At 39.6% G+C, this 24,914-nt stretch overlaps 1 protein-coding gene across 1 annotated transcript in view; it reads right to left on the reverse strand.

Annotated features, from left to right (window-relative positions):
• The window catches only part of PCGF5 (polycomb group ring finger 5), a 117,679-nt gene that overhangs the window by 34,260 nt on the left and 58,505 nt on the right, over positions 1–24,914 (reverse strand). The window contains 3 exon segments of the mRNA XM_030334991.1: positions 1,400–1,459; positions 1,574–1,629; positions 10,130–10,226. Of these exon segments, the coding sequence (XP_030190851.1) occupies positions 1,400–1,459; positions 1,574–1,629; positions 10,130–10,226 (213 nt within the window).

The raw sequence follows: 24,914 nt of genomic DNA on the forward strand, positions 1-24,914 counted from the left end.
GCTCCAAGAAAAGATCCAAATTCTCTACCCAAACTAAGAGCAAACATTGTAAAATACTTTAAAAAGAGAGAGAGAGATGGGTAAAGGGAGGTCCACACACAGGAGGCTGTGGTCCTTTGTGAGTCTTGTAAGATACAGAGTTATCGACTAAACCTACTACGTAAAAGCTTCTGATAACAGTCCCTTGGGTTCCTGCCCTCTTGAAAAGACAGTCAAAAATTGGAACATTTAGTCAACTTTAAATTATTTGCACTTTTATTAGAGCACTACTGTCTAAACTGCAATGTACACTTGGTAAGACAAAGCCTTTAGTGGTCTTTTTTTTTTTTTTTTTTTTTTTTTGTCTGATTTGGCTTCTTTGCCCATTTTGTTGTTATAGATAATAGGCCTTTACTATCTTATTCCAGTCATTGAAAGCTATTCTCAAACCTCCCCTGCTTTGGAAGCCAGCCTTGAACAGTTAATAAAACTATGATCTTCAGTTTGCAGATGAAAAGAGAAAGAGAGCATTTCCTCACCCATACTAATGATGTATAATTGACAATCCTATGATCTTAAGGGAAAACCAAGGGTAAGAGACTGAGCTCACAATGAGCCTATAAAAACATACATCCTTAAAAGATTTTAGTGGTATTCAGGCTCTCCTGAAATAAATATCATATTAGAGAACAATGGGAAAGGATACTAGTTCCTTCTAATTTCAGGTATGGTGTACCTCCCCCCCCCCTTTGTGTGAATTATACATACTAAAAGCCTTTTCTCTGCCCAGTAATGTTTGCTATTTTGCTGACATTATTAAAAATTACTGATGGCTGAGTCTCCTGGGATCCAAAAGAGAAATCTGGACACTCAGCATAAGTGATGGAGAAAATCCCCATAAGCGACTAGAAATATTTTTTAAATCCCAAAATATACAAATCTGTATCATCTGAGTTCCACCTATAAAAACTTAATTCCAGATTATCAGAGCATAGAAAGACCCCCTATTTTGGCACTCAGCCACATCTTGGTTCCTTCTCTTACTAAAATAAACACATAAACTAAAATAAATAAAACAGAAAACCCCTCCATGTTTAGCTGCAGACTATGGCTACTAGAGTTTCCTTCAGCTCTCCAGCAAATATTGCTATAATCAGTAGTCAGTTTTTAGTCTTAACTCCCTTTTCTCTTCCCAAAGTCCAATTTCCTCTATTTCCAATTACCTTCAACTGCCCTAACTCCAGATTTACATATATGTATATAACATCTCATGATTTTATGTAAAAGGTTCACAATGTAAATAAAGGGGTACATGAATTTTGTACAGGATAAATTTGAGCTTGAAGAGATATTAGTTCACCAAAGCTACATAAAGCTAACCGATTTGAGAGATTGTACCAGAGAAATAAGAAAAAGTCACCTTGTCCATTTTCTTGAGGCTTATTTTTCTTCCAAAATTCAGATTCACGCTCAAGTTCTTCTAATTTAAAAGAAAAAAAAGGTATAAGAATAACAGAAACAATCACAAAATCTTTAATAGAAATGCTGACTTCACAGAACACAAAAATCTGCAAGAAGCCAAAAAGCAACTTACGTTCTCGCAGTCCAGGGACCAGCTTAAATATAATTTCCTCTAATGTATTATCCAACCTTCCAAAGAGGAAAAAAGAGAATATACTAACAATGAAGATATCAAAATCCAATATGTAAAGAGTTTGAGATCTGTATCTTACATGTATTGCAAAATTCAGAACATACACAATTTTAGCACATCCACTATACCAAACTCCTCTGCATTTAGAGTGCACCCATTTCCAGCCTTTCCCACAGTGTCAGATCCATGACAAAAATGGTCCCAGAGTCCCCAGCTCTCTACATCTCCACTCTCTGATCAGGACTTTGAAATCCCTCCCTTGATTAAAGGATGGCATCTATCTCCCCATCTCAACAATCTATATGGGCTAGCCTTGAAACGTGCTTAGGCCAATGGAATGTGGCCCAAATGACACTGTGCTGGGTTCTGAGCCAAAGCCTTAAGAGGCCTCCTGTGCTCCGTGCGCTCTCTCTCTTAGAATCCTGCCATCATGAGAACAAGTCAGGAGGACGGGACACCATGTACGAGCCAAGCTGCCCTGATGAGACCACTTTTGACTCATTCATTCACTGTAGTCTTCTGAGTGAGTCCAGCCAAGACCAGAAGAACCACCTAGATCTATGAACCACACAGGACTGTGAGGAATAACAAACGCTTTTATTACTGCTTTAAGCATTAAATTTAAGGCTCGTTTGTTATGCAGCAATAGCCGATACACCTGTTCTCAAACTCTCTACCACAATTCTGGCTCTTTGCTGTAACAGAAATGATGTCCATTCCTTTCTTCTGAGCAATTTAGACCTTTTAGTCACTCTGTCTTCCTAGATAATACATGTAAACACTTATCTTGACATTTTTCCTGTTTCCTTTTCCTGCCATGTAAGAGTGAAATGCCTCCTTTCTGTGACTGTTTCTTCATTCTCCCCCTGCTCCCACAGCCCCTCTGCTCCCCACCCCCACACCCTGCTCAGCAGCATCGCTCTTCTAGGATACAAATATGGACAATCTTCTCACATCTCAAAACCCCCCAAACCTTTCCTTAATCTGTCTTTTCAAGCTTTGGGCAGTTTCTCAATATTTTCTTCTAACTGGAAAAGTCTGAAAGCATAATCGATGTTAGTTCTGCCCCATACTCTGTGTTTTGTTTCTTTTACTCTCCTGGACTCCTGGAATCATCCATAGCTTCCATAGTGCACAGGTTTTAAATTCTTGTTTTAGAATTAAAGTTTTAAAATGGTTTTTAAAAGTCATTTCTCTGTTATATTGCAGCTTGACACTGTTGCCAGATACTGCCTCCTTGAAAATTCCCCCTCCTGGTTTTCCTTTTTTCTCTCTACTTCTCTTTGTCCCTAAGTACTTTCTTTTCCCGACTACCTCGCAATTTGACTATTCTTCATTGCTGTGCACTCTTGACCTCTTCTACAGGCTGCATGCCCTGACTATATCACATCCACTCTGTGGCTTGAAAGCTAACATCCAGGCAGATTGTATGTGCACGTGTGTGCATATGTATACACAAACATAGATGCATATCCATTACACTTCTCTGCTGAGCTCAAGTTCCATTTTTCGAACTGATGTTGAATATCTCAAGCACCTCCTTTTGCTCATCAGTGTCAAGACTGTCTCATCTATCCCTCAACAAAATACTGAATACCTCTCTCATCGTCTTACTTTTTAAAAATGAAATTTAGAAATGATACCATAGCTCTCCCAAACAGGCTCAAAATGCAAGAATTATCTAAGCCTTCCCCCACCCCCCCTCACAATGCGTACATTGACTCACCAAGCCCCGCTGACTGCACCTTCTCCATGTCTCTCCCACCTGGTCTTTCCATACCTCCCATGCTCCCACTGTCAGTCACCACCCTACTTAGAAGACAGCACATAACTACTTCTCTTTAAGTTGACATACTCTTAGTGAATTTTCCTTAAGCAGTCACTTGACCATTATCTGCCTGCTCAAGGACTGATTTCTTCCCACCAGCTGGTTTGAGTGTTTATCTAACTTGAATCCAACCCACAAATCGTAACTGGTGCTACTCTCTTACTGTCTCTCTTCTCTAGCCAACTGGCTTACTTAACTATCCCTAAGAATGTCTTGTCAATTCCCATCTGTTTTCTCCCTCATGCTCTTCATCCTGGCTCATACACTCTTTTCTTGCTCTCCAACCCAACCAATGTCACCTTATTCTTCAAAACTTAAATACTAACTTGTTCACAAAGTTTTCCCAGACTATTTAATAGAAATAATACTTGAGAAGCAGTATTTTTCTTGATTTTTTTTATATACATGGGTAAATATACACATAATTGTATATATACACATACATATACACACATCTATTATATATACATATACCTATGTGTATATATACACAATTATACACATTATATATGTATGTACACACACACACACATATATACACACACACACACACACACACATACAATTTCCAAATAAAACTTCCCCATTAAACTTATATTAAAATACAACATTTTGATGAGCCACCCTTCCATTTCTGACGCTTACAACTGAGGAGGCAGCCACTTTTAAATCCAACCTGTTTCTTCTGGTAGCCACGCCTTTTCTGCTGTCTAGATTCTTTTGACTTCCTTTTATGGAAAATAAAGATTTGGTTCTCTGCTATCATCTTGCCAGCCCCCTTTCCTCCAAACTACTCTCATCTCCCTGATTTACTCTTATTATTATTTTTTGGTTTAATAACCAGTTTACATGGTTATATAAATATTTGCAGTGTACTCTGATTATAGACATCACCTCATGCAACTTTTTTCTTTCTCTAAAGCTAGAAATTGCTTTCTTTTCTTCATTTTCTAAGTACCTATTCCCAAATTCTTACAAGAATTTGTTCTCACTGTTCAACAAACAGATCCGGAATCAACTAGTTTCATTTCTGTTCCCCTGAGACACCCCTCATCAAATTGATGCCCTCTGTCCTCCTATCCAGTTTAGGACTGATTTACTCCAAGGTCAGTCATTAAAACCACCCTTTGCATGTACCTTTGATTCCCCTGTCTGTCCCTCTCTCACTTGCTCAAAATTATTTAGTACAACCACAACACTGGCTAAATCCAACTATCCATCAACTCTGTGCCTGCATCCGTGGCTGGAAAAAAACACAACCACACCCCTACAAATTCATAACTACAATCCAAATGTTCTATTAAAGTCGTTAGGAATCCTACTTCCCTTCCCTAGTCAACTTATTCTCTCACTTTCCTGGATTCACCGTTTTTCTCTCCTCAAACCATTACATCCCCCTCTCCATCCTTCCTCTTGGCCGATAAACATTTTCTCCTCAATGAGAAACCTCCACAGACTCTGACCGCCGTATCTACCTACAGTGTCTGTACCCACATATACTCCGCCCTCCTGCCTGTTGCTACAGATGACCTGTCAGTGCTCCTATATAAAATCTGTCTCCTCTCTTATACTAGGGGATTCCATTCCCTCTCATCTATCCAAGAACATTGTTTCACCAGTCCCCCCTCCACCCTACTCTCCTACATTAACTTTCTGCTGTCTATTGGACCATTCCCTTCAAACATGCCATCTTTTCTCCTGTATCAAATCAAACAGAAACCTTCTTGACTGTATTTCCCCTAACAGCTACTGTCCCATTCTTTCCTCCTATTTGTGGCAAAACTTTGGAAGAGTTGTCCATATTCACTGTGTCTAATTATTCTTTCTCCGTTTCTCTCTTGAAGCAATCCAGTTAGGTTTTTGCATCATGGCCCTACTGGAAGTGCTCTTGTCAAGGCTGGTGACCTCCATGTTGTGAAATCTGAGCATCAATTCTGTCGTCACCTTACCTGGCCCCAGGAACAACATCTGACACAGCTGATCGTTCCCTCTTCTTGGATATACATTCTACACTTGGCTTCCAACCCACACTCCCGGATTTTCCTTCTATGTCAATGACTGAACCTTTTCAGTTTCCTTTGCTGGTTCCTCCTCCTCTCTCTGATCTCTTGGTTTGCTCCAAGACTCAATCCTTGGTCCTCCACTCTTCACTATCTATATTCCTTCAGGTGATCTCGTCCTGTCTCACAGTTTAAATACCTTCTATATGCTGAAGACTATCAAATATTTATCTCCAGCCAGACCTTTCCCTTGAATCATAGATTTGGATTTCCACCTGCCAACTTCCTTTCTTCTCTGAAATGATTAACTCAACATGTCCCAAACCAGACTCCCAATCTACCCCTCCCCCAAAGCTGCTCCATCATTAGTCTTCCCTGTCCCAGTTAGTGACAGCTCCATTATTATAGTTGCTCAGGTCCAGAATCTCAGGTCAGGGTCTGCTCTTCCTCTCATACTCTAAATCTAATCCACCAGCAAATCCTGCTGGATCTCCCTTCAAACTATATCCATCCCTTGCACCCCCTCTTGCACCCTCCGCCGCTACCATCTCTTACCTGGATCACTGCAATTGCCTTCTAACTGCTCTCCCTGCTCCTACCTTTGCCTTGTGATGTACAGTGCATTCTCAACATGGTCATCAAAATGATTTAAAACAAAACCAGATCATGTCCGTCCTGTAACCAAAACCTTGCAGTGGCTCCCCATTTCACTCAGAGTAAAAGATAACATTTTTTACAGTGGCCTACGTGGCCCCTAGGCTCCCATTGTCTCTCTGCCCTCATCTCCCACTATCTTCTCCCTCCCTCACTGTTCTCTGGCCACACTGGTCTCCTTGCTGTTCCTCAAACAAGTTTCAGGAGCACTCCTGACTTAGGTCCTTTGCACTGGCTTCTCCCTTTATCTGGAACAGGCCTGCTTTCCCTAGATTTATACACGGCTAACTCCCTCATAGCCATTAATTCTTTGCTCAAAGCTTACCTTCTCAACAAGGCCTATCCTCACCATTGTAATTAAAATTGCAATCTGTCCCTCTCTTCACACTCCTGATCCCCCTCACCTGCAGCACCCCCTCCTTTTCCCCCTTTGTACTTTCTAGTATACCATATAAGTTATTTATTATACAGTTTGTTGTCTGTCTCTCCCCACAAAAATATTAATCCTACAAGGGCAAAAATCTTAATCTATTTTGCCCACTAATGGACCTCAAGCACCTAGTACGGTGCCTGAACACAGCAGGCATTCAGTAAATATTTGAATGAATGATGCCTCATAGAGTACTCCATCTTCCTTCTACCTTCTATATCCGGTAGAAATAATTTTAAATTTTCTAGTAGGCACAAGAACAAAAGTATTTTACATGTTTTGTGTAAAGGTAATTCTTTTTTTTTTTTTTTTTTTTTTTTCAACGTTTATTTATTTTTGGGACAGAGAGAGACAGAGCATGAACGGGGGAGGGGCAGAGAGAGAAGGAGACACAGAATCGGAAACAGGCTCCAGGCTCCGAGCCATCAGCCCAGAGCCCGACGCGGGGCTCGAACTCACGGACCGCGAGATCGTGACCTGGCTGAAGTCGGACGCTTAACCGACTGCGCCACCCAGGCGCCCCAGTGTAAAGGTAATTCTAATAAGGTTAATGCATTAAAATATTTAACAATGCGCTTGTTTAGTAATCTGAATTTCCTTGACAATAAGGTTCCATTTCATGTGAAAGTATTCATACTGTTGCAGTGTTCCATTTAAGTAAAACTTAAAATTCCTTTCCTCAGGTGTACCAGCAAAATCCCAAGTGCTCAACAGCCACATGTGGCTAATGACTACCAGACTCTACAGCATGGACACAGACTTGTCCAGGCCTCCTGCACAACTGCCATACCCCTTCATCTCCCTCCTATGTTAGACTCCCTTCCTCCTTGGTTTATGCACCAGCACATCCTCCAGCAGCCTCCTGAGAAAGTATGTAGGAGAAGAAATTGATACCTGTGTAACAGACACAATGTTACCTACTGAAGAAGGCTTGATCCCTCTTTCTTCTTGCTGACAAAATATGATTATGTTCTGGCAGCAGTATGTCCAGCCTTAGGCATAAATGAGAATTTACTAAGGCACCTGTAGACCCACCCCGCCCCCCGCCCCCAACTCCTTTACCAAGGGTTTGCATGTTTCCTAGTGTGGAAGCTGCTGAGGGTACCCTTTGGTGAAGATCTTCTGCCTGCCACCTCCGAGAACACCCGTTCTCTTGGGTCTGCTGGACCATCACTACCATCAATCTGCTTTCCAATTCCCATCACTTCTCATCCTTTCAACAAGCATTTACTGAGAATGTATTGCGTTCCAGGAGTTATCCCGAGGTGCCAAGAATACTGAAGTTTTCGTTCTTATCATTTCTGTGAGTTTACATCTTTAAAGTTATTCCTTTGTAGAATAATTTTAGTGGGATAGGAGGGAAAAAAATCTATAAAGGATATCATTAGATAAACTGACAAAACTGGAATATGGAGGATAGATCAAAATATTATGCCCCTGTAAGCACACTGTGGTTATGCAGTGTGCATAATATCTCTAGTCTTAGGAAATACATACTAAAGTAGTTAGGGGTAAGGGGCCATGAGGTATGTAACTTACTCTCAAATTCAGAAAAAAACAGAGCAGGCATGCATGCACGCACACGATAAAGCAAATGAGATAAAATGTTAACAACAGACTAACCTGGGTAAAGAGAGTACAAGTGCTCCTTGTACTACTTTTGGGAACTTTTTGTTTTAAATTTTTTCCAAATAAAAATGTAGAAAAAAAATGTGCTATCATACTTTAGCCACGGGAGTACATTTGATTAAATGGTGACTGGAGTCCTTTGGGTATCTAACAGTCAAAACCAAAAGTTAATTTTTCTTCCAACACAGCACTTTAAAATGGAGTAGGTAATAATTAACTTTTGACACAGTTTTTGATAAAAGCATCAGGAAAAAATTTTAGAGAAAGAGTTTGCCCTATTCTTCTCTGAGTGACTTAAATCAGGGTTTCTTGACCCCCGTATTGTTGACATTTTGGGTTGACTCTCTGGTGTGGGAGGAGACTGTCCTATAAATCACAGGATGCTCAGTAGTGTCCAGCCTCCCTAGCCTCTACCTACTGGATGCCAGCAGCACCCACCCAGTCCTGACAATCAAAAATATCTCCAGACATTGCTCAAAGTACACCAGGGGTGGGGGTGGGGGGTAAAACCATTGGTGCTTGAGAAGCACTGGTGTAAATCCAAGTAGGAGAAGCCCTGCTCAGGACTACAGGCCACAGTACAAGAGTGTATCAGAAACATCTGGAAGGTTTGCTAATTAAAATGGGCTCCCCTCTCCAGTTTCTGTTTCAGCAGGTCTGAGGGGGGACCAGTCACTATCGTTTCCAACAAGATACTAATGGTTTGGGGACCACACTTTGAAAACCACTAGGCTTGACATTTACTGATAGATAAATTACTCCCAACTACAGACACGACAATAAAATTTTAAAAAGTCTTGGGGCAGCTCAGTCGGTAAAGTGTCCGACTTCGGCTCAGGTCATGATCTCGTGGTTTGTGAGTTCAAGCCCCGCGTCGGGCTCTGTGCTGACAGCTCAGAGCCTGGAGCCTGCTTCGGATTCTGTGTTTCCCTCTCTCTGCCCCTCCCATGCTCATGCTCTGTGTCTCTGTCTCTCAATAATAAAGGTTTAAAGAATTTTTTTTTTAATTTTAAAAAGTCTGAGAAGACTTGCAAATCCAGATTTACAGAATGATGGCAAACATCACACAGACCATGAGGGTTACAGAAGGGGTATTTAGGGAGTATCTAGTACTGTTTTTAGATGTGTGCTTCCCTAAGATCACACAGGCAATCTGTGGTGGAGTTAGGGCAGGAAAAATAGGAAGCAAATGGGTTAGGTGGTAAGAACACTGGGCTTGGGAAAGGACATTTGAGTTTGCTGAAGCCCTAGGAAAAGCTATGTCACTTCTGTAAGTTTCAATTTCTTCATCTGGGAAAAAAAAAAGTTTAGGATCTTATGGACTACTTCCAGCTTTAAAAATAAAGAATTATACCTCTTTTTAAAAAAAGTTTATTTGGGGGCGGGGCAGAGGGACAGGGAGAGAGAGAGAAACCCAGTGCAGGACTTGAACCGACGACGGTGAGATCATGACCTGAGCCGAAGCCAAGAGTCGGATGCTCAACCGACTGAGCCACCAAGACGCCCCTAGGATTACACTTCTTAAGTAAATGGTAGTCTAAGTTTACATAAATGTTTGTATACTTTTTGATATAATTAGAAAAGTAACAGCACCGAGGTCAGTTTCCCTCACTGTTAGGTCTGCCCTCTCTTCCACTACCATGTTGCTCAGTAAAAGCAGAGTATGTGTGGAATATTAAAACACCAAAAATAACTACATCTAAAGTAGCTATGAGATAGTTATAATTTTTAATTTGGAAATACATTTCTTAAGTATTTAATATACACAGCCTTATTTTTAAATTCCTCTTAATAAAATGCTTTAAAGTGAAACAAAATACTTTGAACGAAAATAAAAAAATTCATAAAACCTATATTAACTGAGTCAAGTGCCAACAAATATTATGATGCACAATAAAACATATTAAGAGTTTATATAATTTAAGTTAGACAAACTATAAAGTACATTTACTTACCTCAACATTTCTAATGGATTTGTCTCATGCACTTGGTTGCCACACCTTGGACAATCATTGCTGTCTTCAAAGTGCTGGACAATACAAGTCTTACAGACTAAGAAGGAAGAAGATGTTAGGTTGAAACATATCATTTGAACTTAAATCAAATGTAATTAGAAACAGTCCTTAAAAACTGCCTACTATGGGTAGAATACTATTCTTTTACCAAATTTTATAAAACCTTAAAAAAAATTTTTAACACCCAAATAATAAAATAAATACCCAACTGAAATGAAGCTTACAGTCAACAACATAAAAAGTATATACTACTTTGCTGATTGCTTTTCTTAAATATATTCACAAACCAAATAATTTGTTCATATTACTATGAAAAAGCTGGTGCGTTTACGTAAACAACAGTTTTATCATTTAAAGAAGGAAAAGAAGCATAAACTGGTAACTCTGCACTTCTTTTGAATGCAACATAAATAGTTCTTAATAAAACCTGAGAATTTTCAACACATTTGAAAATTCCCGGGACAGGTGGGGAGTTACAATGGAACTGCCGGCCATGCCAGAGCCTGGTGAGTCTGTGCTCCCAAGTGCCCTAACTCCACGGAGCACAAAGTACAGTAGTGGCATCAAGTCGGTACAAAGGCATGAGCGTTAAAGTGGAAGAACTGAGAAACGGACAGGTGTAAGTAAGATTTTAAATAAAAGTTCTAAACAAAGACAACAGAAATACGACTTGTGGATTTCTGGCCACAAGTCCATATAGCCTATGTTTCCTCTAACAGTACAAATCTTTCTGGCTATGAATCTCTCTCACCTTTTCCCTAGGTTTCTATTACCTACTATGTCAACTGTTTTGCCCAAAAACCTTAAACATATTTATAGCACCTAAACTATAAAAAAAAAAAAAAAACTGATCTAATTTCCTGTCTCAATACCCCCTCCTCCATTTTATTACCCTGTATAATCTGAAATTCTTACCCAGTACAGATCAGCTCCCCCAGCTCCCTTTTTCAACTCCACTACAAACTACTACTTTCCCCCCTCCTCATGCCCCACACTAACTAAAAGAAGTAAAAAGTTTATGTAAACAATTGATCAAAAGTAAACACTAGGATTCCTCCCACTGAGATTAGGTCTGAAAATTCAAGCATCTCACATACGTCCGTCAGGGCATCAATGGTCAAGGAAGAATTCTACTAGGTCTCTAATTTTAAAGTCATTAGTACATATATAGAATGATATCTTGGTACTTCCTTTCACTTACTCATTGATTCAATAGACACCGAATGCCATGCATCGTACTAGGAGTTGGGGATGCGGGGGCAAACAAAACAAAGCCCAGACCTTTACGGAGCTTGTATTTTCTTTGGACAGGCAAGCAAAGAATTTTATTAATAAGTGATATTTATATATAAAAAAAAAAGTAGCTAGAGTGCTAAGAACTATATTTTAGACAGAGTGGCCAGGGTAGGGCTTTCTAAGAAGATGACATATGAGCAGATATTTTTTGTTAGGTAAGTACACCTGATTCCCATATTCTTTTTTCCCAGCATACAGCTATTAGGACAATACCTCACTAAAATTCTCCCCAAATTTGGATGAGAAAAACAGTATCAAAAAACCTTAAAAATAAAAGAGCTTAGATATGAATACTTCCTCTGTCTTCCAAATCCCTTGGCCCCAAGAAGGTTCTAAATGTCTTTTAAAAAGTCAATGTTTGGGAAGAAAGGACTTTCTTGGTAAGCTATATTAAAGTGGAGAGCAGAGAAGCTGAATTCTTTCAAAGCTTGCTAGTATTTGCTCTTTTCCCAGGGACACAAGATAAGTCTCTGAAAGTTGGGAAAGAAAAAAAAAAAAAAAAAAAAAAAAAAAAAAGACAGATAAGAGGCAAGAATGAAGAGTATTACAAAGCCTGATCCTATCCTAAATCTCTGATCCGACCCTGGAGCTCTGATCCTTGTGGTTCAAAAGGTTTATCAAACTCAAAAAGTTCAGGAATTCCTGGCTGTCTACCAGGAATGTCACATTTTATTTCTACTGAATGAGTGCTGTTTTAGAGGGATGCAGAAAGCCCCATCAGGAGGTGAATTTATTTTTCACACCAACATTTGAGATAAAGTACTTTATTCTACTTTTGAATACAAAGAAGAGGTTTCCACAGGCCAAGTTACCTGCCTACTCTGATGAATGGCAGCACAGAGACTTGAATCCAGGTTTTCTGATATGAAATCACAAATTTTAAAGATTTTTTTAACTTTACAGAGGAAAATACCAGGTGTACCAGGCACTACCCTAAATGCTTCAACCCTATTAATTAGGTAATATTATTAGGCCTCTTACAGCTGAAGAAATAGAGTAGAACTTTAGTATAATTTGGCAAAAATCATAGAGTCAGTAAGTGTGAAAAGCCAGGGTTTGAGTCAAGAGCCCATTTGCTTAACTAATGCATGTCTACATGATATAGTTTCTTCTGATTTTATTTCTATGGACCTATAATATATAGAAAAAGAATGCCTTACCACTTAATTTGGAAACCTTAAAAATGTCTATGTATAGAATCAGATCTCCTTTTAAGCTAAATATTTTGCACAAAATAGCCCCTTTAATAGCTCATTTATTCCTTAAAATAAAAAAAAAAACTCTAGAAAATACATTTCCTACATGCTTTTAAAAACTGCTGAATAAAGCACAACCTTATATGAATTAGAACCTGAGAAAATCCAGGCCAGGATTTTAGCAAAACTGAAAAAAGTAAGGGGAGGATTTACTTTCCCTTAGATGCTTAAAAAATCCATCATTACAAAACTGACCTCTCTTAGTTTATAATTGTTTATATTAGGTGGAAAATACATTTTTAAAATATCTTAAAGATTTAATGCCAAGCTTTCTAATTAATTGCTCAACTGCTGTACTGGTTAAATCAGCGAGTCTGAGAAAGATGTTGAAAAAGTCCTGGCCCATGGTTAAGACTGTGTATGGAGACCAACTAGAGTCTTCACTCTCACCAGCCCCTCTATGGACAGATGCTCTAGCCACAAGAAACACCTGGGTGAGAAAGGGAATCAGGCTCACCAAAGATATCCCCAGTTGGAAAACACTTAAACAGCAACAAGCGCTAACATTTCCTGAGCCTAACCAAATATAGGCTCTGGGCTCAAGGCTTTGTGTCATTACAGGATGGACTTTTACCACCCCCTTGGGCAAATGAGAAATGCAGTACCGGAGAGCCGGAGCGGAGCGGCTGTCCGCAGCTGGTCGGCTGCCTAGCGCAGACGACATCCATCCTCAGGCCGTGCAGCCCCAGGCCTAAAATCCAAGGCGCCACACACCAAATCTTAATGTCTGTAACACTTGGTCCTTGACATAGAGATTTCACTTAAGGCATTTAAGCGTTTTTTTAACTGATGCTTATATTTCGCCCAGCACAAATAGCCTTAAACTTCTGCCTAAAGCTTTCTAAGCAAAATTTTTCTTTTCACCGTTTCTTGTATCTGAACTAGGTTGTTGCACAGAGTAAAAATCATTGTATCATCTAAAGCTGTGGTTCTCAGGGTGCTTAGGTGGCTCAGTCAGTTAAGTGTTGGACTCTTGATTTCGGCTCGGGGCATGTTCTCACACACAGTTGGTGGGTTGGAGCCCCACACTGGGCTCAGCACTGACAGCAGAGAGCCTGCTTGGTATTCATATTCATTCATTCATTCTCTGTCTCTCTCTCTCTCTCTCTGCCCTTCCCCTGCTTGTGCACACCTGTGCTCTCTCTCAAATAAATAAACACTAAAATTTTTTTAAAAAAGAGCAGTGGTTCTTTTTTCTGGGGTATGTATATATGTATATACGCGTGTGTATGTACATGTATGTGTGTATTGTATGCATGCATAATATGTATAATATGCATGCATAATATGCATACATATGAATATGAACCATAAAAAAGAGTGAAATCTTGCCCTTGGCAACAATATGGATGGACCTACATGGTTAGTGAAATAAGTCAGAGAAAACCAAATTCCACTTATATGTGTAATCTAAAAAGAAAAAAAGGGAACAAATAAAACAAAGAGATTGATAGAGAACAAACTAATAGTTGTTAGTTTGTTAGGAGGGGATGAAGATGGGGGGGATGCATGAAATAGTTAAAAGGGATTAAGGGCTACAATCTTCCAGTTATAACATAAATAAGACATGGGCTGTAAGGTAGAACATAGGGAATATGTTTATATAATATGGTAATATATATAGTAATGTATATATAGTACAGTAATATATATAGTAATACAGTCAATATTACTGTGTCAACTTTATATGGTGACAGATAGTAACTAGGCTTATTGTGTTGACCATTTTATAATGTAGGTAAATATAAAATCACTATGTTGTATACCTGAAACGAATATAATATTGTATGTCAATTATTCCTCAATAAAAATACGTTTTTTTAAAAAGTAGTGGTTCTCAAATCACCACAATCACCAGTGAGATTTTTTTAAAAGATAGATTGGTGGACCACATCCAAGACCAATTAAGCCTGAATCTCTGTGAGATTAGCACCAGAGATTTTAACCTTGCAAAGCTCTCTCACTGAGGCAGCCAAAAAACAACCAGGAAATCCTGACCAAGGAGTCATTCAGAAGTTACTTTCTTATTCACCATAAGGAAATCACTGTCACTGGACAAAACATAGTCAAAAGAATGTGGGATTAATTCACTCTCCCCATAATGCAGATCTACTTGAGAACCAGGTAGTATACAACACAGTTGTTCTAGATAAAAATGGTCTTGCAGCAGACTGCCTGGAGCTGAGTCCCAGTTCTCTCATTTGGCAAATTACTTACTTTGCACTTCTATGTACGAGGAAGACAGCAAAGGTTCCTATCTCACAGGGTTCTTGTGAAGATTATATGAGATAGTATATGCAAAGTATGGAAATGCGTGGCAGAGAGCTTGTAAATATTCAGTACATGTGAGCTACCACTATATATTGATCAGTGGATGAACATAAAATGAGGAGGAGAATCAGAGAAATTGAATATTGAACGGCATCAGTTTCATGTGTCCATCTTAAATACCAGATGACCTTGCTAACGAAACTTGAAATGTCTATCATGTAGTGGGATCAATCCTCTGCAGCCATTTCCACCCTAGAGAGTCTTGCAATTCAGGTATGATATTTATGACACACTCCTTCACCTGAATGGGAACTGCCTATCTCTGCATGTGTGGTATTTCTTTTTCTGGGGTGGAGGTTCCAAGATTTACCAACATTTCTCCACTACACATTCCTTCCTTAACTTTATATGTTTAATATAATTCCAGCACAGCCCCACTTGCCTAGGTCTTACCTTGTTCTGTCTCTTCCCACTCACTTTGCACATACCTGCTCTGAAGCACTGTCATCTGTTTATTTCACAGTTTATTCAAGGGCTATCTATTTTACTTTATTTTCAAATTCTTGAGGGAGAGAGTTCTTCACAACAGGTACAAGGACCATTTGTTGTTGCTATCTTAGATATATGGTCCACCCACATCTCTTATGTATCACAGAGGGCTAGCTTCCCAGCTTTGATGACACAAACTAATCTGCACAAATTTCTCTTCTTGAGCAGAGTCTGCTATCACTGATAATAAAACAATAATATTCTTTTCTCTCATGTCCTTGGTGTAGTCATTCATTAGTAATGCCCTGTTTATTGAACGTGATCAAATGCTGACTTCCTTTGTTAAAATCATCTGAATGTGTTAGTTTTATCTGTTAACACAGAAGCATATTTTTTCTAGTTTCCTTAAACACATCACTATCTTTATATGCCCTTCTTGATAGCACTCATTTGATACTTTTTGCCTTTGAAAAATTTATCTATTATCTGCTAACAGTCTGCAAGTAAACCGTGGTCATCTGCAAAGAGAAGAGGCATCAGTTTCCTGCTTTTGATGCATACTCTTATGTGTGAAACTGACAGTTTTCAAAAAGTTTTCCAGAATATCTGCCATTTGCTTCCATGAGATGGTATCTTCTGGTTTTACTTCCATAAGGAACTAATAAACATCTTTATTTCTCTCATGTCATACATAGCATATTTCTTTCAAAGGCCTACATGAGTTGTGGTTTCATGGTGAACACTAAGGACAGCATTCGTTTCTACTGAGCAGAATGCTTTATTATTATTATTATCTGGCCAGGACAGAGGAACAGGTAGCAAAAAGAATTTTCTGAACAGGATCAGGATAGAGTCTTGGGATTTAAGCATGGTAGGGGGATCTCAGACCAAGTAGTCCAGGAGACCAAAAGGTCCAGAAAGGCTAGAAAGGGTACCCCACTTCCACAGAAAGGTTTAAGGAGTCAAGTAGGACTCCAAGGTCAGGGTAGAGTCTGGTAGTTCAGTCAGTGCAGCACTGCCCTCGTCCCCCTCCTTATCCATACAAATTTCATGATCAATCAAAATAATTATACTTCCTCATTCATGCCCTTGAATAGCTCTGCTTTCTTCTACTTCAGTTCTTTTGCCTCTCTTTTTCGACATACTTGGTTCATTTAAACTATTATACCCCCACAAAATCCACCTCTCTACATACTCTGCTTCTACAGGATTACAGTGGGACACTGTGGGACAAACACACGCACCATGCTGACTGGTCTCTCCCCTTAAACTCATGACCGTGAACGTCAGTGGGTCATGCATCTGCCCCAAGTCCGTTACACTCTTTGCTAATACTTCATAACTTCTCCTCTGCTCAAATCCCCAACATTTCCTCCCCCATCCTCACTATCCACCGATGGCCTCACTTCCTTCTTACTGAAAGCAAAAGGGAAAGAAAAAAAAATAAAACTGAAAGAGTTCAAACCACATCTGTTTACTTACTAGCATCTTTACTTTCTGCTCTTGCCTGTTTCCAAACATTCACGTGTCTATCTCACGCCAGTCTCTGCCTGTGGACTAGATCCCCTCCCAATGGTCCAAGAACACTGCTCCAGTGCATCTCCCCTTTCACCTACATTAGACTTTGCTGAGATTCCCATCAACATGCAAACATATTATTTCTCCACCTTAAAAAAAAACCCACAAACTTCTGTTGACTCTATTTCCCTTGTGAGCTATCACTCCATTTGAGAGGTACCACACTTATTCTCCCCAGTTCCTCTCTTCCCGATTTTTTTCACCTTTTCTTTACCTTCATGAAGGTTAAATACTTACATAATCATACTACAATCATCAAAACCAGGGAGTTAAGAAATTTCCATCCTTTCACATCTATCCAGACTTTCACTCCTGACCCCTCCACTGAAACTGCTTGATGAGATGATCTGTGACCTCCAGGTAGCTAAACCTAGAGGTCTACACTTCAGTCCTATCTACCTCAACCCTGCTGACTCAGCTGACTCCTCCTCCAGGTGACGCGCAGTCTTCCTCCTACCTCAGGCCTCCTCTTCTCCTTCTCAGTGTCCCCGGGTCAGTCCTTGCTCTTCTTCTCTATCTACACTCCGTCCCTCGGTGCTTCCATTGTTTACATACATCTATATGCTGATAATCTCTGGACTCCCATGTCCACCTCCCAACTCGGTATCTCTGGATGTCTCACAGCTGTCCCTCACAGCTTTTTGTTCAATTTCCAAAAAACAACCACTTGATCTCCCATCCTCAGTTTGTCCTACATGCTTTAGTGACATCTTTATCCTTCAAGTTTCTCAGGCCAAAAACCTTGAAGATATCCTTAATTCCTTTTTCTTGTATGATCCACCATTAGTTCATTAGCAAATCTGGCTCTGCCTTCAAATACAAGCAGAATCTGACCACTTTTACCACCACCACCCCATTGGTGCAAGCCATCACCACCTCTTGCCTGGCTTATTTGCAATCATTCCTAACGGGTCCATTTTCAACAGGAGTCTGAGTAATGCTCTTAAACGTTGTTAGATCATGTTATTCCTCTACTCAAAACTCTGCCTGAAGTGGGTCTTGTTTTTCTCAGAGTAAAAGCCAAACTTCTTAAAGTGGCTCTACAAGAACTGTGCACTGTGCCTGTGGCCCACATCCACCCCATTACCTTCCTCAACTCTCCTTTACCCACTGCCATGTGGCCACACTGGCCTCCTGACCATTTCTCAACATGGCAGGCACACGCCTGCCTTAAAGCCTTCGCTCTTGCTCTTCCTCTACCTGAAACAGTCTCTCCTCAGATATGTGATTGGCTAACTCCTTCACCTCCTTGTCCATTCAAATGCCACTTCCCTTTTTTTTAATTTTTTTAAATGTTTATTTATTTTTGACGGGAGGGGGGGAGACAGGGAGAGGGGGACGGAGAGAAAGCATGCACACACAAGTGAGGGAGAGGCAGACAGAAAGGGACACACAGAATCTGAGCTGTCAGCACAGAGCCTGACACGGGGCTCAAACTCATGAACTCATGAACTCATTAACTGTGAGATCGTGACCTGAGGCGAAGTCAGACGCTTAACACTGAGCCACCCACGCACCCTTAAATGTCTAAATGTTACTTTCTTAATGAGGTCTACCCTGAACACAGGTTTATTTTTTTTTGAGAGAGAGAGAGAAAGAGAGGGAAAGAGAGAGAGCGAAAGAAAAAGGGTCAGAGAGAGGGGGAGAGGGAGAGGGAGAGGGAGAGGGAGAGAGAGAGAGAGAGAGAGAGAGAGAGAGAATGAATCTGAAGTAGGCTCCACACACAGAGTGGAGCCCAACATCGATGGGGCTTGATCTCACAACCATGAGATCATGACCTGAGCCTAAATCAAGAGTCAGATGCTCAACCAACTGAGTCACCCAGGTGCCCCCAGGCTTATTTTAAATTGTAACATGTCACTGCCCAATTCCCTTTACCCAGTTTGACTTTCCTTTTTTCTAGAGCACTTACCACCTCCTACTACTATACACTATGACTTACCTATTGCCTACTATGCTGCCTGATGTGTCCCAGGTGCCCAGAATAGTACCTGGAGGAGGAGGTGCTGGGTAAATATTTGTGAAATAAAGGAGGACACAAGGGTTAGGAATAATAAAGGGAGCCAGAATTTTAGGGCCTATAGTGTCCTATTGTAGTCAAGTCAGAAATCAGCCTACATACTTAACTAGAGCAAGGGAAGAGATTCTGAGTTTACTAGTGATTTTTTTTGACAATTAAAAAGAGTTAATTCAACAGAAATTAAAATCTATTTTAGTTTTCTAAAATACAATGATCATTTTCTGTTAACTGAATAAAGAAATGTCAGCAGTTGAACATTCTGAGAGAACAAAGCTTTGTCTATTGGTTTTAAATTTTTTGATACAATATAGTAGCCTGGTAAAAACCAATCGGGGCGCCTGGGTGGCTCAGTCGGTTAAGCATCTGACTTTGGCTCAGGTCATGATCTCACAGTTCGTGGACTCGAGCCAAGCTCAGAGCCTGGAGCCTGCTTCGGATTCTGTGTCTCCCTCTCTCTTTGCCCCTCTCCCACTCATTCTCTCTCTCTCTCTCTCTCTAATGAAGAAACTTAAAAAAAAACCAGTATGTTATAAAAAATTAGTAGTTATGAAAAGTCTTCAAAGTATCCAAATAGAAATTGTCTTCTGCCTTTTCTACATGTTTGGACTGTACTTACTCATAATGGTTACATTCAACCACTGTGTTCGACTCTTAAACATACCAGTACACTAACCATGATTTCTAACTCTGAATACTTACTTATTTTAGGGTACATATTTTTTTTTCAATCCATCACTGATCACAAACAGTTATGACCTAGATATAATTTATTTTCAGGAGGCAATATAAGACAATTTCAGTTTTAAATTTGTTACCCCTAGTTTTGTCTTTTAGTGTCCACTATGATGCTCTGCTCAACTGTTTAAACATTCTTTATTATCTCATGCACAGTTTCAAAAGCTAAAAGAACCATAAATTTAATGATTTTTCTTTAGCATTATTGCTAGTAACACCTAGATTAAGACCTATAATTATTTTCTTATTTAAAAAGAATCATCAAAATGAACACTATAATCACTTTCATAAATGAATGTCTAGTTTCTGCCAAAATATTGTTTGAAACATGTAACATCAGTATACCATTGACCTCACCTCATTTCTAGTACAATCCTGAAACACTGTACGTGCAACCTGTTGAGACTTTAAATATAATTCCTAATTAGGTCTTTGATTTTTATTCTAAGAAAAAGTCTTGCCTCAAAAAATTGAAATTTATAAGGAATACCTTATTGGAAAGTTCAATTTATATCTTTCCTTCAATATAATGGCTATTTAATATTAATAAATTAATAAATTCAGATGATTGGGTACATAATGACAGGTATACTGTCATGCAAACATAGTTGGGAGAGCCGTGTGTGTGAGCTCATGTGCACACATGTGCACGCTCTCTCTCTGTATATACATATATTTAAATTCACCTCTTTGCTTAAAGAAGCTTCAGAAACAAAGCCAAGCAGAAAGAAGAAAAAATAAAATTAGGAAAATATCATAATTTATTGTGAAGATATGCCAGAGTCAGCTGTCCAGGATTCCAAACCCAGCTCCAGCATTTATCAGCTTCGTTACTTAACCTTTCTGAGTCCTATTTCTGTGAAAAACACTGTGATAAAATCTGAAATACTCTCCCCTCAACCGTTCTCACAGCTTGCTCTTTCCTATTATTTTGGTCTCTGTTCAAATGGTAAGTCCCAAGAAAGACCTTTCTCTGTTTTATTGTTTCTCGTAGCTGTTGTTATACATAGCATCTGAAATTATCCTGTTTACTTGCTTACTGTCTGTCTCTCCAATTAGAACAGAAGTTCCAGGAGGGTGCAGACTAGGTCTGTCTTGTTTATTGCTGTGTTTCCATTGGCTAGAATAATGATTGGCACAATGTAGGTGCTAATAAACATCTGTTGAATGATTAAATAATACCACCTAACTTGAGGGGTTCTTGGGAAGATTGAATAAGATAATAAATGTAAAGCTCATGACCCCAAATACAACAAACACTCAATAAATAATAGCCATTAGCTTAATCTTTTATTAGCATTTATTTTAATTATGGTGTGATTTAATTGCAGTATGATTACAGACTGCCTAGTTGAAGTATGCTAGTATTATAAAAGTCTGGTCATGAGCTGTGCTTTTCAAACTAGCACATCACAGAATCACCTGAAAGCTTGTTATTACACAGATTTCTGGCCTTGTCCCCAGAGATTTTGATTCAGCAGGTCTACGGTAAGGCCCAAGAATTTGCACTTTTAACAAGTTCCCAGGTGATGTTGTTGCTGGCAGATGGAGACTGCGCTTTGGATATAGCAAGTGGATGTAGCCTAAGATTTTTAAACATCGAGTATGAACATATCAAGAAATCTCTGTACCTTAAAGTACTTATATATTTATGATACTTGTTTAAAACAATAAATGGTTGGTTATACTTAAATTTTACCACCTTCTGATTGTGTTGTTCCTTCATTTTTACTTATTACCACATAAAATCACCAAGTCCCTTAACTGTCACATCAACTATACTTAATTATCAATTAACCCTTCTTCTTTGCATAAGTTAAAAACTAAGTACAGCAACACTTTTCCAAAGAATTTGTTCTCTGTGCAGGGATTACTGCCACAATCTCTGAAAGGGCACAAAGAAGAAAGCTTTCCTTTCCTGTACCACAGATTTCTATGTCTATAACCTTCTTTTTCTCCTGGGGAAAGAATCATCACTCTTACAGGGGCCGCTAACCACAAGAGAGTTAAGAACCAATGCACTGTATTCTCCACATTTTAGCTGCCGGAACAAAGCTCCTTTGTTCTTAGTTGAAGTGAAAAGTCTTTAATTTTAAGTCAACAACCTATACAGCCACAAGCAAATACACCCTAAGCAACCTCAAAAAGTTTCTGAGGATCCTGGTGCAAGAGACAGAGCATCCTTTAATCTAGAACTGCCAATCTCTGGTCCCCAATCCAGTGTCTCTCTCTCTCCCTAAGACCCACGAGGCTTCCCCCTAAATTGTAGAAGACCGTTTTTCAAAATATGTAATTCCTAATTGACATTGCCTACATGCCTTTCAAGCTACCTATTACTGCGTATGAATCTCTGAAAGAAAAAACACAATAAAATAATCAACAAATTGGCCATTTATTTATTCATTTAATCCTTTATCAAGCACCTAAGTACCAGGCACTAAGGTACACGTAACCCAAAGTTACCTATGGTAGCAAGTCAGTGGCATATCTTGGAGGAGATGAGTTTTAAAGGATGTGCATCTGCTCACTGGGCATATGGGTGAAGTGCATTCTAAAGCAGAGCACACTGCTGAACCAAGTATGTGCATGTATGTGCAGTAGGCAGTGAGGGAGGAAGATGTGGGCACGGCTAAGTAGTTTCAATTTATCCCGAGGCAGCTGGGTATCTCTAAGAAATTCTGGGTCAGCTGATGAGTGAGCAGTGAAGACAGTAAACTGTTTAAATGATCATGCTTTGACACATGTTAGAAGCGGGTTGCAGAGACTTTGGGCAGAAGTAATGAGGGCCTGAACAGTCACAGGGGGGTGGCAGTGAAGGGACAGATGTGAGAGGGATTAAAGAGAGAGACCAGACAGGACTTGGTCCCCATTCTGTTAGGGAGGGTAAACAGAGTCGAGTGAGGAGCTTATTTCCTGCTGGAATAACTGAAGATCAGTATCCCATTCACTCATTTTTAGACATGCTGAGCTCCAGATGGCTTCAGGACATCCAGGTGGACACCAGGAGGATTTTGAAGCTCAGAAGAAAGGTTTATGCCAGAAATAAAGATTGGGAGACATCAGCACATGCAGCTGAAGTCCCAGAGTAGGTGAGCTCACATGGAAAAGAAAAAGATCCAAATACACACGTAGAATTTTTTTTCTTGGCTTATGAGAAGTTTGCTTGATAGAGTTTAAGTTCTAAATCAATCTTTTTTTGTTTACCACTCTACTCCAGTGGCTAGCAAAGTGACTGACAACTAAATATTTTACATAATTCAATAATTATTTGGAGGGACGTTTACTTCCTTAAGTTTTGGGTTATTAAAATGATCTCATAGATCTGCAACCATGGTTAATGTGGATTTAGCTCATCTAGCATGAAGTGACCAAAGATAAAACTCATTTGTATGTTAATTTCCACCTAATTTAAAAAATTTATCTTTTAATCAAGTGTCCTTGGCCTGCTTTAGAGAAGTGGTGTTAGTAGGTGAGGTACAAACCTACTTAAAAGTGGGGGCTTTTGTAAGCTTTGTCTGTCTGTTTGTTTTGGCAATTCCTTGCCCAGAGCCTGGGACACAGCCTGCCCTGTCACCTCTGCCTCCCACATCCTTCTAACTGGCTTGCCCCTTTCTCTTTCTTCCACACAGCTGGCGTGCTAACATCGAGGGCTGCTGCAGTCACTTATGCTGGTTCTGTTGGCCCTTCTTTCTACATAAATAGGGAAGCCCGGCAGTGTTAGCTCCAGAACTTACTGGGAGAATGGGAGAGCATCAACCTATCTGATCCGAGGAGGAGAGACAAAGAGGTGAAATGCATTTGCAGAGTATCCCAAAGGAAAAAAGTAACTTCATGTATCCATATGACAGCGGGGAGCATCATGCATGATTCCCACCTCCCGCCCTGCTGCATGCATTTCTACCGCAGCCAGGCGCAAGCTTACTCACATCTCTGCCTGAGAAGGCCAGGGCCTATGGCTTTAGGAATTTCAAAAAACACTCTAGTTTCTTATCTTGCATGCCATTCTGCTGCAATATCCCGACACATACCTGCTATTATATCATTCCGTTTCATTAGTTTCACTGCACTTATCAGCATCCAAATTTCATATATTTCTTAACTTGATTACTCTGTCCTTCCTCATTTGACCAGAAAGTCCAGAAGGGCAGATTCCATGTCTGGTTTTACTCATCAACGGTAAAGCTCCATTTATATATTTTAATTTTCAAAATTCAAGTAAGACCAGAATCTTATATCATGAATTTTCATAATAAGAACTATTTTTTTACCCATGCTTTACTTAAAGAATCACAAAATCACAGTCTTTGTACAGAGTTATTTTAATAAGATATTCTTTCTATATTCTATCAGTCAAGATAAAAAATACGGTGATGTACTGCAGCGTCACTTAACATTTCTCACTTTCCTCCTGTCCCATTTGGCCATCTTACTTTTATATTTTATACTATCTCAAATCACAGCATCATTATATCTGACCCATATTATACATTAGAAAACTGGGTAAGGGCGCCTGGGTGGCTCAGTCAGTTGAGCGTCCGACTTCGGCTCAGGTCATGATATCACGGTTCATGGGTTTGAGCCCCGCATCGGGCTCTGTGCTGACAGCTCGGAGCCTGGAGCCTGCTTCGGATTCTGTGTCTCCCTCTCTCTGACACTCCCCTGTTCATGCTCTGTCTTTCTCTGTCTCAAAAATGCATAAATATTAAAAAAAAACTTATTAAAAAAAAAAGAGAACTGGGTAAGATCAAAGACCCAACCAATGACTGAGAAACGCTGAGTTGCAGTATTATCTTATCGTTACAAATAAGATACTTTGCAAATGGGATAATTTTTGCCTACAAGCTCCAATATAAATACAAGCAAAATAGTACCCAGAAATCCAAGGACCAGAAAGTGAATAAAGATGAGTACTAGAGGATCCTCAGCTCTCCAGAAACACTGGGTTGAGTATCTGACTCCATCATTTACTCTACTATTTGGTATTCTCTGCTGATGATAAAGGCCACATTTATGATTTATCTACCACTGTCTTTTAATCCCACTTCTGCCACATACATTCTCTTTCAGCAAAGGGGCTTGA

Source organism: Lynx canadensis, chromosome D2 (genome assembly GCF_007474595.2).
Source record: "Lynx canadensis isolate LIC74 chromosome D2, mLynCan4.pri.v2, whole genome shotgun sequence".
In the NCBI taxonomy this organism is placed as follows: Eukaryota; Metazoa; Chordata; class Mammalia; order Carnivora; family Felidae; genus Lynx; species Lynx canadensis.